The sequence below is a fragment of the Catharus ustulatus genome, chromosome 4, assembly GCF_009819885.2.
Source record: "Catharus ustulatus isolate bCatUst1 chromosome 4, bCatUst1.pri.v2, whole genome shotgun sequence".
NCBI classification, from domain to species: Eukaryota; Metazoa; Chordata; class Aves; order Passeriformes; family Turdidae; genus Catharus; species Catharus ustulatus.
In genome coordinates this window covers 63,161,310-63,175,894 of record NC_046224.1, presented here as the reverse complement: position 1 = coordinate 63,175,894, position 14,585 = coordinate 63,161,310, and the positions used below count along the sequence as shown (strand labels likewise).

General features: G+C 43.7%; 1 protein-coding gene across 1 annotated transcript; it reads left to right on the top strand.

Moving 5' to 3' along the window:
• Positions 1-411: 411 nt before the first annotated feature.
• Positions 412-13,469, top strand: KLHL42 (kelch like family member 42). Its single transcript, XM_033058729.1, has 3 exons — positions 412-1,335; positions 7,617-7,810; positions 11,401-13,469. Exons 1-3 carry the CDS (start codon positions 434-436, stop codon positions 11,850-11,852), a joined length of 1,548 nt encoding a protein of 515 aa, XP_032914620.1. The 5' UTR covers positions 412-433; the 3' UTR covers positions 11,853-13,469.
• The last annotated feature ends 1,116 nt before the right edge of the window (positions 13,470-14,585 follow it).

Genomic DNA, 14,585 nt, shown 5'->3' with positions numbered 1-14,585 from the left:
TGCGGCTGCAGCCGCGATCCCGGCCCAAATCAGGAGAGGGGAGCACCAGGGGGGATCGCTGCGCCTCCGGGCTGTCCCCTGGAGCCCAGCACTGGCCTTTCCACCGCGTCCCTGACTCCCACCCTGGCCGGGCGTGGGGGATGCCCTGACGGCCCCCCCGGCGGGCAGCGCCGGAGCGCTCAACATTGCCTTTTTCGGGCTTTTTTTTCTCTTTCCTCCCTGTGCGCGGTTTTGTTTGTTGGTTTTTTCTTTTTTTTTTTTTCTTTTCGCTTGCCCTTGTCACTCCTTGCAGGGCCGGAGCGGCGGCGGCGCCTCCCGGCATCCCGGGGCCGCTCCGCCCATCCCGGCCCGGCCCGGCCCGTCCCGGCCGCGGAGGAGGAGCCGGCGCGGCGGCTCCGGCCGGGCTGAGGCGCGGCCAGGCCCGCGGTGAGCGATGTCCCTGGCGGAGCGGCGGCGGCGGCGGCAGGACGAGGAAGAGGAGCGGGAAGGGGAGGCAGGGGATGGGGCCGGTGCCGGCGAGGAGGTGGTGCAGATCCGGCTGGGGGACAAGTGCTACCCGGTGTGCAAGAGGAAGCTGATCGAGCAGAGCGACTATTTCCGAGCGCTCTACCGCTCGGGAATGCGGGAGGCAGGGCAGGGCCAGGAGGAGCAGCTGCTGCGCGGGGGGCTGAGCGCCCTGGGGCTGGAGCTGGTGCTGGACTTCATCAACACGTCCTGCCTGGCCAGGCTGGAGCAGGAGGAGGGCGGCGAGGAGGAGCCGCCGCTGCTGGAGGAGCTGGTGGAGGCCGCGTCCTACCTGCAGGTCACGCCCCTGCTGCGGCTGCTGCTGTCGCAGGTGCGGCTGGGCAACTGCTTCGAGTTGCACCGCCTGGCGCAGGTGTACGGCCTGCAGGACCTGCACGACGCCTGCCTGGACTTCATGGCCGCCCACTACCACCAGGTGCTGCGCAGGCCCGACGCCCGCCCGCACCTCCTGCTGCCCCCGGCGCTGCAGCAGCAGCTGCGGGAGCGGCGCATGAGGGGCACGGCCACCCTGCTGCTGCTCGGGGACTTCATGGGCGCCTGCCCGCCGGGGCTGCCCGCCGGCTGCCACCCCGCGGGGGACGCGCCCTGGGCCATGCTGCGCTACGACGAGGAGGCGCGGCGGTGGCTGCCGCTGGCCAACAACCTGCCCGCAGACCTGGTGAGCGTCCGCGGCTACGGCTCGGCCACGCTGGACAATTACCTGTTCATCGTCGGCGGCTACCGCATCACCAGCCAGGAGATCTCGGCCGCGCACTGCTACAACCCGTGCCTGAACGAGTGGAGCCAGCTGGCCTCGATGAACCAGAAGAGGTAACCCTGCTCCCTGGGGTGTCCCTGTCTGCCATTGAGATAGATCCTGTTGGGTCGCTGGCACTGGCTCAGCCTTAGGGACACGATGCAGACCTGTCTGTGCTCTGAACCGCCAAGCAAACCCAATGAGAAAATTCCTTTCCTGCTTTCTTTGGGGTGTATTGTAACTCCGGTTAAGTACGTGACAAGTTTTCCTGCTCTTAGTGGGGATGTACAGGCTATGCCAGAGCTGGAGATGGCCAGAACAATTTAGTTGCTGCAGTTTTCCAGTGGTTTGTACTTTCAAAAAAATCTGACTATTTTGTAGGCCTGCACTTCAGTGAAATACCAGAAAAACGTCAGGAAGATGGTGAGAAATTTCTCACTTGATGGGAATATTTGGATGTGGGAATCATTCATCGTTTTGACAATTTTTCTTTTTTACCTTTATCATTTTGAACCGTTTATTACACATAAGTGTTTTAGTTTGCTTTCAGAAACACATAATTTATATTTGAAAGAGTAATAGAGGTCTAGCCTTCAGGAGGGCCCAAGAAGAGAGGCCTCTTCCCTGGCCAAGGTTGTGGCTCCTCTACCTTAACCAGACTTTGGAGTCATAAAAACAAATTCTTCCATGTCACTGAAACAAACTGGCTTTGTTTCCATTTTAGTAAAAGTATTGTAAATTTTGTCTTTTCTCTCTGAAAAAGAAAAAGTCAGGAGTCAAAATTCACTGTAGAATGGGAATCCTATTCTCTATCCAGTGAATTGAAGGAGCATGCACAAAGACCCAAGCCTCTGGCCTAAATGCTTTGTATCTGGGTAGTTAAACTGCAGTCTCTATTCCTGGCTCTATTTAGCTTTTGCCACCTAAACCCCCTCCAAACAGGGATTAGACCTAAAATGAAGTCTTTCCCATTTCACCTTTTTTTCCGCTACTTCTTGTATTGTGAGATTTTTACTAAAATAATCACCTCCCTAATCAGCCATCACAACTGATCAGAAACCACTTTTCTCAGTGTTTCTGACTGCTTGGAATGGCGCTGGGAGAAAAGTTTCATCTGTAAAATAAATGTTTGGCTTTTAAACACAACAAACATCTTTTCTTACAGACCTGTTTCTTAGAGGCTGAACCTGTAGCAGAGTTCCCTGGGGAGCTGAGATGTTTTAGCTGCCTTCATTCGACAGCAGGACCTGTGTGAACAGGGTTGGGAGCACTTGGCCTCGCTAGAAAAGGAGGATGGGATCAGCCCACACAGTGTCTCCTATTGAAATTAACTTCATCACAGAAGTTCCACATTGATCAAGTCACGAGTTTCAGTTTGTGTGATGTCTATAGCAAGAGAGCTGTTACTATGTGTGTTGACTTGGCAACATGGGTTTTTAAAAAATACCTTTTCAAGGCCCTTTGTGCACCTTACAGTTTGTGTATTCAAACTCTAGATCAGGCTTTTTTCCTCCACACTTGGCCTTTTTTTTGTTTTCGCTAGGATGTATAATCATTATACCTGAAATAAACACATGGATATTTTCTCCTATTGCTGTTTCCAATGGCATTGCCACACCAACTTCATCTTCAAACCCGTCACATGTGACAGCAAGGTGTTCCTTAGAATAGAATTTCACATTAACCATTTACTGCAGAAAGGCAGCAGGCAAATGGATATTTTTGGAATAATCTCTATTCTTACATTCCATGGTGTTATTGCAGGCCAAAAAGTATCCAGAATTACACCTGCAAAGTATCAGTGAGGATGTTGCTCCCTGAGTAACTGAGGGAGCTTTTTTTCATGGAAACTCAGCTGACCCCTTCACAAAACGCATTTCTGATTTTACCAGCTTCATGGACTCTCAGCTCCACAGTAAATTATTAGTTTTTCTGTCTGACATAACATGTCAGCTCTCTGATGACCTGCTTGGTGTTTTGTGGCAGGGAGGGATGGCCTGTGCCCTAGGAGCCAAGAGCAGGACCATTTTTAATGTGAGGGGTTTGCATGGTACAATGTCCAGTGCTGATGCCTGTCTGCCACACTTCTGTGCTGCAATTAGAGCTGCAATTTGCTTGGCATTGTATTTTTAGTTTGTTATGCTGTAGTAAAATAAGAAGAGTGTTTGCCCAGCCTTCTGGTTAGAAATTGTAGCCATGTGACTGTCTGGCAAATGAATTTATGTCAGCTGATATAATTACATCCCATGGATGAAATTCGACATACCTTCAGGGAGGGCTCTAGTTTCCATTGAAGTTGGTTTGACTTAAGACAGCACAGGATCTGGATTTGTCCTGCATGAGCAACTGCATGTGTTGGCCTCGAGGGAAGGCTGAGGAGTTATGGATATAATTTTCCTGCTCTGCTGTTAATGTAAGAGTTTTCTGCCCTAAACAAACCTTTTAAGTTGTATGGTATTTTTATCATTAATTATTTCCATTGTTAAAATGGAGAATCCCAGGAGCTGGGATTCTCTCTGCATGCTTAGATGAAACACTCCTAACTTACTTCTAAGTAGAAGACAAAAGCCACCTGCATGTTTAGCATCCATTCTGGTTTGGGTCTTCGCTGTTGGCTTTCTTTTCAGTTGTACAGACCTTACTACTTCAGTTTCAAACTTTTTCACAATAGGCAACTACTCCTGTATAATGTTCTTGTGATGCCCCCAGGAGCTTCAGAGAGCATAATTCCCAATTCACATGTGCCCGAGGGAGCTAAAATAATGTGCTCAGGCTCACAAAGGAAGCCTGTTATTGAGCATGGAATTTCTCATCGTCAGTGCTAAATCCAATGCTGATCGCAAACAGTCCACAACAGATCATGTTTTCTAGACCTTTTCATTCTAGAGGTGTTTCTGTACTTGGAATTCTCAAGAGAGAGAATGACCTGGACTTTTTAGTAGAAGCAGCTCCATGTAAGGGTTGCCCAAGATCACTTGTGATCTCTGGGGTCAAGAAGGTAATGAAGTGCATAGGGGACTGTTGCAGTAATGTCCTTGAATGCCTTTCCAAACTTTTTTTTTTTTTTTGTGAACACTGTTGAAATTTGTGTTTAAAAATAATATGCTCATAGGATTTCTACTGCATGTGCCAGTTAGAGCTGTAAATTCCACTTCTATTTTCCTTCAGAACATTCCTACTCATGGCAGGTAAATCTTCCAAGCCTGGAAGACCTGTGTAGGCTCCAGGCTGGAATTATGCACATGGAACATGATTTTTGTGAGCAATCTGTGCCTGAACTGCTGCCACTCTGAGGACTCTCACAGGAATACAGGAGATGATGCTTCTGGGGAATACTAGTTGTTCAGAACACCTTCTTCCTCCTATTTTATTGTTTTTAAAAATTCACTCAAAACTCTTCTGTGCTAGAAGAAAGTAGACTTCAAAATTTTTTTTAAGTTAGAACCATCCATACCTTACTTACCACAAATGTATCACACACTTGTGAAACTAAATGTTTGATGCAGTGTACTCTGCAAACTCCCATAAGAAATACAAAAAAATGGAAAAAAAGGAACTCATTGAAAATGTGTAAAATGCTTTGGAATTACTCCATAGCTGTGCTTTCATGATTCCTTGTCTCTGTTGTAAGTGCTTTAACTCTAGAATAAAGAAGTAATCTGATTTTTGAGAGATTTTGAGGTTAAATTGATCATTTGGCAGGAAGAAACAATGTTGATTAATCCAAGGCTTGTGTTCAGCAGCAGGAGCAAGGCTACCTTGCAAATAAATACACATTCAGCTTGCTCTTGAGATCCTCCAGCAGTGTAGATTCCAACCTACACAGGAATCCTCCTCCCAGGTGTCTTGTTCCCATACTTAGCCACCCATCTGATCAGGAAGTCCTCCCCAGAATCTGGGCTAACTCTTTTTTGTTGTACAGTAAGTGAGATTGTCAGTGAACAAAAACCATGTGTGCTGGTCCTTCATAGCCACTGCCACCACAGCCTCCTGCAGATACACCTAACACAATCCAGAGCCACGGGGAGAGGGGGTTTGGGAAGCTGTGGAATGTTGTCCTGTGTGCAGAAAGCCTCTCTGACCTCCAGCTCCTTTGAACATGCATTATGTTTTCCTTCCTTTGTGCACACAGTGCTTTGCACTTTGTTGAGTGAAGAACAGATTTTGAGGGATGCCAAAAGCCCACAGCTCCCACTTGTTGCTGTTCCTGGGGTCCTGTTCAGAGTGAATGGAGGCAGCAAAAGGCAGCTTGTACCTTGGCTTGTGCCAGCAAGAAGGGACCCACCAGGCCTGGTTTGTGGAAAGCATGTCTTGATCCCTCAGGTTCAGATAAGTTGCAGGTGTGAGTGGAGTTCCGTCTTGGTTGAATCTGATGGATTTGGCCCCACTGTTTCCAGGCTGTAGTCCATGGAACAGTTGTTGGTTGTGGAGAACTGGCTTCCTGCTCAGTGTTTGCTTTCCTTGTTTCCAGCTGCTCCAAAACATTAAAAGAGAGTAAAAATGCACTAAATACTTCCTAATGTGCACTCTCCATAAAGACACCTGCTGTTACTGGCATGGAAAGGTGAATGGCAGAAGTTTTTCATAACATATTGAGCCATTGTCCAAACTTTCATATGATGGATACTTGCAGCTACTTTTGAACAAAATGAACCTTATTGCTAATGAATTCCATAAATCTGACATACCTTCACTGGATGTCATCCATTTTAATGAATGTTTGGAAGTAGTTAAATGACTGACAAAATGGTCTGTGGCCTCCTTTTAGAATATTTAAAGCTGAAAGTTGTGCTGTTTGTATTTGAATAGATAATTTCCCCAGTGATTTTTTTCCCCTTTGTCAATTTGTGGAAATTTTTATTTCTGTCCTAACTTTCACAACAGTTATATTGCTTTGAAAATCATGATGTTTTGTGAGTAGTTATCCTCATTTCATACCTGATTTTGATTGCTATGTTATTCTGGATTCTCTAAAATGGAAAGCATAATTACTATTGAGGGAATATGAACAGACTGACCTAATCATAAATGTCAGGGAAAAAAAAAAGAATAAAAAGCAATTAATTCCTCCAAAGGAGCATTTTCATTTTCAAAGCTGTATCACGCTGACAAGAACAAAGTGATTCCATCTGGAAACAAATCCTTTTTCCAAATATATTTAATAAAAAGAAGTTGCAGGGCAGTCTGCAGCTATGCAGGGTTCATTTTGTCCAGACAAAGCCCTGCAAAAGTACTTAGTAGTAAATTTTGAATGTTGGATTCCTGCAGGGTGGAACTGCCTTTGCTGCCCAGCAGGCCAGTGCAGGTCTGAAGCAGCATTTCAGTTTTACAGACATAACACAGTTCCCTGTTTGGTTTTGCACTGTGCTGGTGCACTCCAGGCACTGCCACACATCCAGTTAATTGGGATGCTCATGGTAAAATCTCAATTGGCTCAGCAGAAGAGAAGGAACAACCTTTCTAGGCAGTGAGACTGTTCCTGGGGAGAAGAAAAGCTCATCCTTTGTTAGACCAGCTGTCCTAGCTGGAAGGAAGAGCTGCATACAAAAGAATTCTGTCTTCACATCCTCCAGTTTCTTCCTCCAGACCTGCACCTTTAATCCCCATGGACCATTTGTTTCTGTCTGTGTTACAGGGTGTAAGATAGGAGACTTCTCGTGCTTCAGGAGTTAGGAAGTTGCCCTTTGCCATGTGTGAATTTCGAGAGCATAGTGGAACAGACTAAGAAATAAATGACCAGTTTGGAGGGCTCTGCTCGTGGATGCATTTAGTAGTTTAATGCTGGATAGGGTACAGAAGATTCTCTCTTCTTTCTTTTTCAGAACACGATTCAACGTGTTCCACTTTAAATTGCTTTTTTATTAGGGTTGTTAAAGAGATTCTGTAATACAACCTAAAACAAGTATGCATTTGTAGGCATCCATCAAGTCTTATTTGAAATTTCTGCAATTTTAAATGAAATTATGTCCTTCACTGTGTGTCCATGTAATGCATTTTTCTCTACCAATGGCACATTGCTAAAAGCCTAATAAAAACGAGCTGTCTACTGAGCACATTGGTTAACTGAACATCTAGAGCTGAACTGCCACAGACCAAAATGCAAAATAAAACATTCCTCAGTCTCAGCAGCAGCATCAATAACATTCAAACTGTCACTGGTTACTGTCCTGATTAATTGCAGTGTAGTTACAGCATTTTGGCTTTGCACAGAAGAGTTCAGATGCTGCAGATACCTCAAGTGGCGGTGCAAGCTGTGAGGGGTGATGAGTGTGTCAGAGCCTGGGTAGGAAGAACTTTCCTCTGTATTTCTGTCCATGGATGCACCTCATTTCAGTGCTGCAACCTGTTCTTTCAGATCCAACTTCAAGCTCCTGGCTGTCAGTGGAAAGCTCTATGCCATCGGTGGCCAGTCCCTTTCCAACGTGGAGTGCTACAACCCGGAGAACGACTGGTGGAATTTTGTGGCGTCCATGCCAAACCCTCTTGCAGAATTCTCAGCTTGTGAATGCAAGGGCAAAATCTATGTTATTGGAGGATACACTGCACGAGGTAACAAATTTGCTGTTACTTCTTGTTGGTTTTTACCTGATTGTTTCCAAGGCCCTGATAATTTTCTCGTTTTGAACTCATGTAGAAGGCTGGGTAATGCTGATTAAAACACATAGAAATTAATTACTGGTAGAAAATAATTGACAAACAAAACAAAACAATAGCTTTTTCAGGGAAGAATCAGGTATTTATATTTTTTTTCAAAGTCTGTGTGGAACTGTGGCTCTTTTACTTGGAGAGGACAAACTGATGGGTACTTCAACACCCAGCTTAGCCACTAACCCTTTTCTTAGATTTTGATCACGCAGTACAGTGAGAACTCAACAGATATATTTTACTTTTTACTTAACAGATATAGTTTACTTTTTAAATACCTGGTTTAGACTGTCAGAAGGAAAAATTCATAGAAAATATCTGCCTGCCTTAATATTTCTCATGTATTAATAGATATCATGGTCTTTTCACTACAGTATTTCATTGTTTCAGAGGAAATTCAATCTATACCTTAATAACTTAATAGAGCAATCAAAAGCTGAAACAAGAAACATCACTTTTCACTTATTTAATTTCTATACCAGATTTTCAGAGAACACTGTACAGAGGGAAGGATTTTAAGTTTCATTCTCTTCTGACAATTACTTTTTTTTTGATCCAGTGGGCAAAAAGAGCTCCCATTTGTTCATTCCTTAAGTACATAGTGCCATTTTTTGGGAGGAAGACATTTTCTCAGAGCTTTAGAAGTCAATCTTTTAAGCATGTCAAATGTTCTGTATTTACCAGGATTTCGTAAGTTTGAATTTGGCCTTTGCCCACTTCAGTTGACCACAGCAGTTTTAAGGGTTTTCTTTCCAAGCAGAGAATGAAATTGGAAGACACATCAACTTTTACAGACAGTATTGCAAGCAAAGCTGAACTGATGTTAGAACAGGCTTCTAGTGTCTGAGCAGATTTGAGCTCTGAATCATTTTAAAGTTTATAAAAGATACACTACCACCCCATAAGGACCTTCTGGTAATGAAAACTCTCAAACTCATTTTGTCCAGATCATTCTGACCCAGAAACTGGTGACTTCTGTGGGGAAAATGTACCTGTGTCTATATGGAGAGCTGTGCTGCAGTCCCAGAGTTCTGTTCAGCCCCACTACAGGATCTGCTGGGGCCACTGTGCTCCCCCATGTCCAGCACTGGGACTCTGAAATGTCTGGCATGAAGCACTTGTCGTGCTGAGAAGTCAGATCCAAAGGGATACATCCTGTGAAACAAGAGAATAAGGGGAAGGGGTTGAAACAGGAAGGGGTTGGGTACTCTTGTGTCTAGAGACCGGGGTTAGGTGTTTGGAATTTTTATCTAAGGAGAGAGAAAGAAGAGGTAAGCTGAAAAATCTCTGATTTGGTTAGGAGTGCTACACAATTATGGGAGGATCAGCTTTTCTTCCACACCCTCTGCACTCTGCAAGTCCTTTTCTGATACTTGTGCTGTGCTTTCATCAGGCTGCCTACTCCTGGTGTCATGAACAGGAAGATTGGCATATTGCTGATTCAGATCCCATTCCTTTAAAACTCCTGAACAAGGCACGTGCAGTCAGGATTGCTGCCCTCTGTCAGGCTCCTGACTCAGTACTTGTTGCCTGTGGGCTCAGCTGGAGGAGAGTTGTGAGTTACCTCTGGCTTTTTCCACATCCCAGGGGATTTCTGCTGCCCTCTGAACCTCTGTAATTTCCCAGGTCTTTTCCTAAAAGCCTTTTTCAATGGAAATAGAGCAGTAAAACAATAGGAAATTTTGAGCAGTGGATAACCAGCACATTTAGACTTCTGTTTGAATCCAGGATCACTCAGGACTACAAACACTTGTGCTCATTATAAATAATTTCCTGAACAAGAGTCTAGAGTCGTTTTTACTGTGACATCTTGGCTTAGGACAGGTAGCAGACTTAGAAACCAGAATTGCCACAGTTACACTGGTGATTTTCCTTCTGAATTATGCCAATGTGAGAAAGTGTTAAGACCTAAAGATCTTAAGGTTTATTTGCTGGTTTGCTATATTTACTACATAAAACACATGCAGGAATTAATGGTCTGGAATTTCCCACTGTAAATAATAATGACACTTCCTGAATAAAGTCCTTCTCTTGAGTTTGCAGCTGTCACTTGTGAACCTAGATCCTAATAGAAATTCCATGTCAGGCACTATAGTGTTCATGTTTTATATTGTGGGATTTGTTTAGGGGTTTTTTTTGTTGTTTCAGTGGATATAAAAAACCCAGGCTGTGAACTGAGAATGTGAGGGCCACATTGCAATGGACTTCTATTTCATACACCTCCTCTCAAATAGCACATTTTCCAGGGGAAGTTTACTGCTATAGATACTTGGGATAATTGATACTTCTCCCCTAATGAGTCAGAGAAGGATAGGTTGGTTGTAGGCAAAGGTCGTCTATATGTAGAGCTGCAGTTTCATGGAGCACTGCCATGAAAATAACCTGAGTGCAAATACTGGATGGAGCAACACCTCTCTGATCATGCCACTGATGCACTTCATTCATGACAATCCAGTTATATTTCTGGTTATTTATACCTGTGCCCTTACAGAACTTGTCAGTATGTCCCTGTCTGCTCTTCCCCCTGGGAGCTCTTCTGGAAGTCATCATGCAGGACAGACTGGTAACATGCAGCAGATTTAATAAAAGACCCATCTGGAGTCTGCAAACCTGTTCCTACTTGTCACTTGAGACTGGATTTGAGCTCAGATCCCCAGAGACTGGAACTGAATTTACTGAGTCGTGTGCATTCTGTGATAATTTAGTGAAGCCTTGGGCGCAGCCAGGGTGTTCACTACACCATAAATCAGGATGGCATTGTAACAGATTTGTGGAATAACTCTATTGCAAACATGTGCACCCACTGAGTTGTAAATTATGGAGATGATTTCAGCTTCCTTCTGAGCCTCTGCCTAATGGCAGGACACAGAGTTCCTGATTCTTAGATGATTTTGACAATGTGTGTTTTTGTCTTTATAAGGTTTCCTTAGGTCATCCAGGCCACTTGTTGAAATGTAACCAGCTTTACAAATTTTATTCCATAAAACTTCAATTTACGGAATGAAATGCGAAGTATCACAGTTAAGCTTGGATGATAAATCATCACTTGACAGCCATTAATGAAGTGTACTGTCTTCATGATAGTTTGATTCATCTGTGACCACTGCTGGAGAGGAGAATATTGCTCCATTTTCCTCATTGTAAAAAAAAATACTTAACTTTGATACTTTGCATTATGCTACTTCAATCAGAGACCAAATTAAAAGCATAAGTTAAAATGTAGGGATTATTCTAGGGTAAAATCTGAGGGCCCAGACACTTTACATCATGTAATGTGCCAGAAGTAGCACAATTTTTTTTCCCCTGTGCCAAGGAACAGAATGTTCAAAGTTTCTTGTCAAAGGCAAAGAGCTGCAGTTGTCAGTGATAATATTTCTCCTCTGCCTTGCCTTGCATGTGTGTGGGCAATCTGCAGTAAAGGCAGAGAACAATGCTTCCCCACGAGTGCCTTCTGACAGAATTATTTATTTGTGAATATCTCCTCTCTGTTCCAGGCAGGAACATGAGCATCCTGCAGTATTGTCCCACTTCTGATTCCTGGACCAACTTGGAGCTGTGCGACGTGCACGTCCGCAAGCAGCAGATGCTGTCTGTGGAGGAGACCATCTACCTGGTGGGGGGCTGCATCCTCGACCTCGGACCAAACCAGAGATCCAGCCCCAGCGAGGACGTGCTCACCGTGCAGTCTTACAACATTGCCACCAAAGAGTGGCTCTACCTCAATGAGAACTCGTCCAAATCCGGCCTGAACTTGACTTGCACTCTCCACAACGATGGAGTCTATATCTTGAGTAGGAATATTACTGTGTCCTCCAGCTTGGAGCAGCGTCTCTTCCTGAAGTATAACATCTTCACGGACACTTGGGAGTCGCTGGGGCGCTTCCCAGCCTTTGGACAAAACATTCTGATCTGTTCTATGTATTTGCCTGATGGGCGAGAAGCGTAGCAGCACAAGAGTTTTCTTTTCAGTTCATTAATCGTTCTTTGATGAAGTATTGCTCCCTCTGAATAATTCCATTTTCCAACTGTAATGTGGTAGCATAATGCAGGCATAAAATACTGATTCTGTTTCTCTAAAAAGGTTTCAGAATCCATTATGAAGAGAAATGCTTCCAGAAACGGTTTTAAGTTGTTGATATAAAAATTTTACAGGTTTGGATTAAAATTTCACCAGGTATTGTTTGCAATTTAAACGTAAAATTAATGTGTTGGCAACTGATACAGAAGTTCCAAAGGCAAAACTGATCAGTCTGGTTTTATTCTTCATCTTAATAGACAGCGCAGAACAAAACATACACGTTTTAAAAGTGGAAACCATTCAATAAAGTAAATAATTAGTATAATCAAAACCACAACAGGATTTATTTCTTTCAAAGTACAGTTTTTACACAATGTTCTTTCAAATTCACACTGTTAAAAATTGTTTATACAATCCCATTTTAATCTCTTCCATGGCAGCAAGTGATATTCTCAAAGATGCTAGCAATTGGGGTCCCATCAATAAGAATTTCTTCTGAATTATTTGTAGTGCAATGCTTTGCCAGAGACTGGTAGGAATTACCTAGAGGCTACAGTTGCTGATTAGAAAGTAGATGCTCCTTTAATGGAAGTTGGCAACATTTCTTATTACTATTAAGATGGTGATAAAAAGGCTCTTTATTCAAAGAGTGGAGTTTTCCTAATTGTCATAAAGGTTTATATTTTATTTACCTTGTTGTGTTCTGTAGTACTTAAAACTGAGTTTTAAAGATTTGGCAGCAAGCCATGTGTTGTGAAAATGTCCCTGAGCATGTGAACAGGTGATCCTGCTCCAGGCACTTCTGATTGGTAATACTCCTGTAGGACACACATGGGAGACTTGGCTGTTGTAAATGACTCCCTGACCATGTTCCCCAGAGCAGGGACACGTGAGTGTTGGCTCTTTCTTGTGTTACCAGGAGAGGTTGCCCCGGGCTTGCCACCCAGTGTCCACCCAGTGTTGTTCCTCTCTGTAAAGGGCACTGTACGTTGGTCACTTCGTGGGGATTCTGGAGTGGATAATGCAGGAGCTTCTCCCAGTTCCTGTCTCTTGCCTGAGAGACTTGCAGCCATGATTGACCCCTTTTCTCCTTGCAGCTGACAAGTGCAAAAGCATCTTCTTGAGGTGCCTGTCCAGGTCTGGAATGTGTGTCCTCACAGCAAGGAGAGGAAAAGCTCTGTCTCCATGAGAAGAGCCAGGCTAGACATGTGCTAAACACATTGCAGGGATGCTGGTTCTGTTCCAGCTGCTTATCCACATGATGACATTTAAAGCACCTGAACACATTCCTAATGTGTGGAGATGTCTTTTTTGTGTCTTCAATAGAATTCAGGAATTTGAATCTTTTGAAGACAGGGGCCAGTTTTACAGAGGAGGAGGAGGGAGCAGCGGTTTCCTCAATGTCCTTGTAACTCCTTGCTTTTCTGTGGTTTTGAATGAAATCAGTTCTTGCTAAAGGGTTATCAGTCTTAAAGTGCCTTGCCAATCACTGCTCACATATTGATCTTGGTGCTTTCAATCACCTGTAGCAACTTAAACAGAAAATCTCAGGAAGTTTCTACAGAATGCGGACATTTGCGTTTGAACATTTTTGGGATGAAAGCAGCCACAACACAAGGTATTTTGGATGTCTAAGATTTACCTTTTTGGGTGGAACTTCGGCAGCCTGGTGGAGAATGTCATGCCTCAGCCCAAATTGGTGCCTGCCACTCAACTCTGTATGACTTCAATTAGCTAAGTCCATGTTGATGTGTTTTTATTTCCTTTGAAGACATTGTTGCAGCTGCTGTGTTTTGACAGCAGTTTCAGACCACAAAATTGCTCTTCTGCAGTGAAGCAATAAGGTGACTTTCATAAGATGCTTCTTCCAGAAGTGTTTCAGAATAAATATAAGCAGGGTGCCATTGTTTGGTGATAAATTCTCTCGGTCACATTATGCAACTTGCTTTCCTAAATTCCTTTCACTTCCAGATTCAGTACTCTACAGTCAACTGTGACCAGTAGTGGTGGAGGGAATCACATCCAAGTTGCAGCATTCCCTTTCCTAGCAAATTAACCAAGAAACCCCATCACTCCTGGGTTTGCAATGGGGTGTATAAAATCAAGTCCTTCCAAACCCATTCATTTCTTAGTGTAGTCATAATTCCAAAAGCTGTGACATCATCCTCTTGGTGTGATTATTCTTTTTCAGAAGAGGCCTTTATACACTGGGTTTATCTTGGTTTTGACTTCCAGCAATCAAGTGACCACCTTGAAAACCTGCTCAAATGCAGAAGACAGAGATATGTCTGACTGTAAATACAGTCAAACCCTTTTTTCAGTCCATGGTGCAAATGCCTCCTACACTGACATCTACATACTGCAGTCACAAATAAAAAATGGTGTTTAATTTAGTGGTAGCATAATTAGTGTAATATTCTAAATGTACTGTGTTACTACAGGCTGAAATAAAAATAAATGCTTTTTAAAAAACAAAATCCTTTACAGAAAAGCATGTAGTGTTTGTGGCCCCATACCTCAGGAAAGAAACCAAACACTGTAATGACTGCCTTGTGCTCTGTTAATTTTCTTTCTATGAGTTTTATACTCCATATTCACTTTTTACATTTTGGGGCAAGGAGAAATGTCTGAAAGCCCCTAACAGAATAATTAAAACACTGC

What these genes read in the sequence shown, in the direction of transcription:
- KLHL42 (XM_033058729.1), top strand. Translation starts at nt 434, where the DNA reads ATGTCCCTGGCGGAGCGGCGGCGGCGGCGGCAGGACGAGGAAGAGGAG. An exon ending in GCCTCGATGAACCAGAAGAG is followed by an intron (nt 1,336 to 7,616) that starts GTAACCCTGCTC and finishes CTGTTCTTTCAG; the next exon opens with ATCCAACTTCAAGCTCCTGG. An exon ending in TGGAGGATACACTGCACGAG is followed by an intron (nt 7,811 to 11,400) that starts GTAACAAATTTG and finishes TCTCTGTTCCAG; the next exon opens with GCAGGAACATGAGCATCCTG.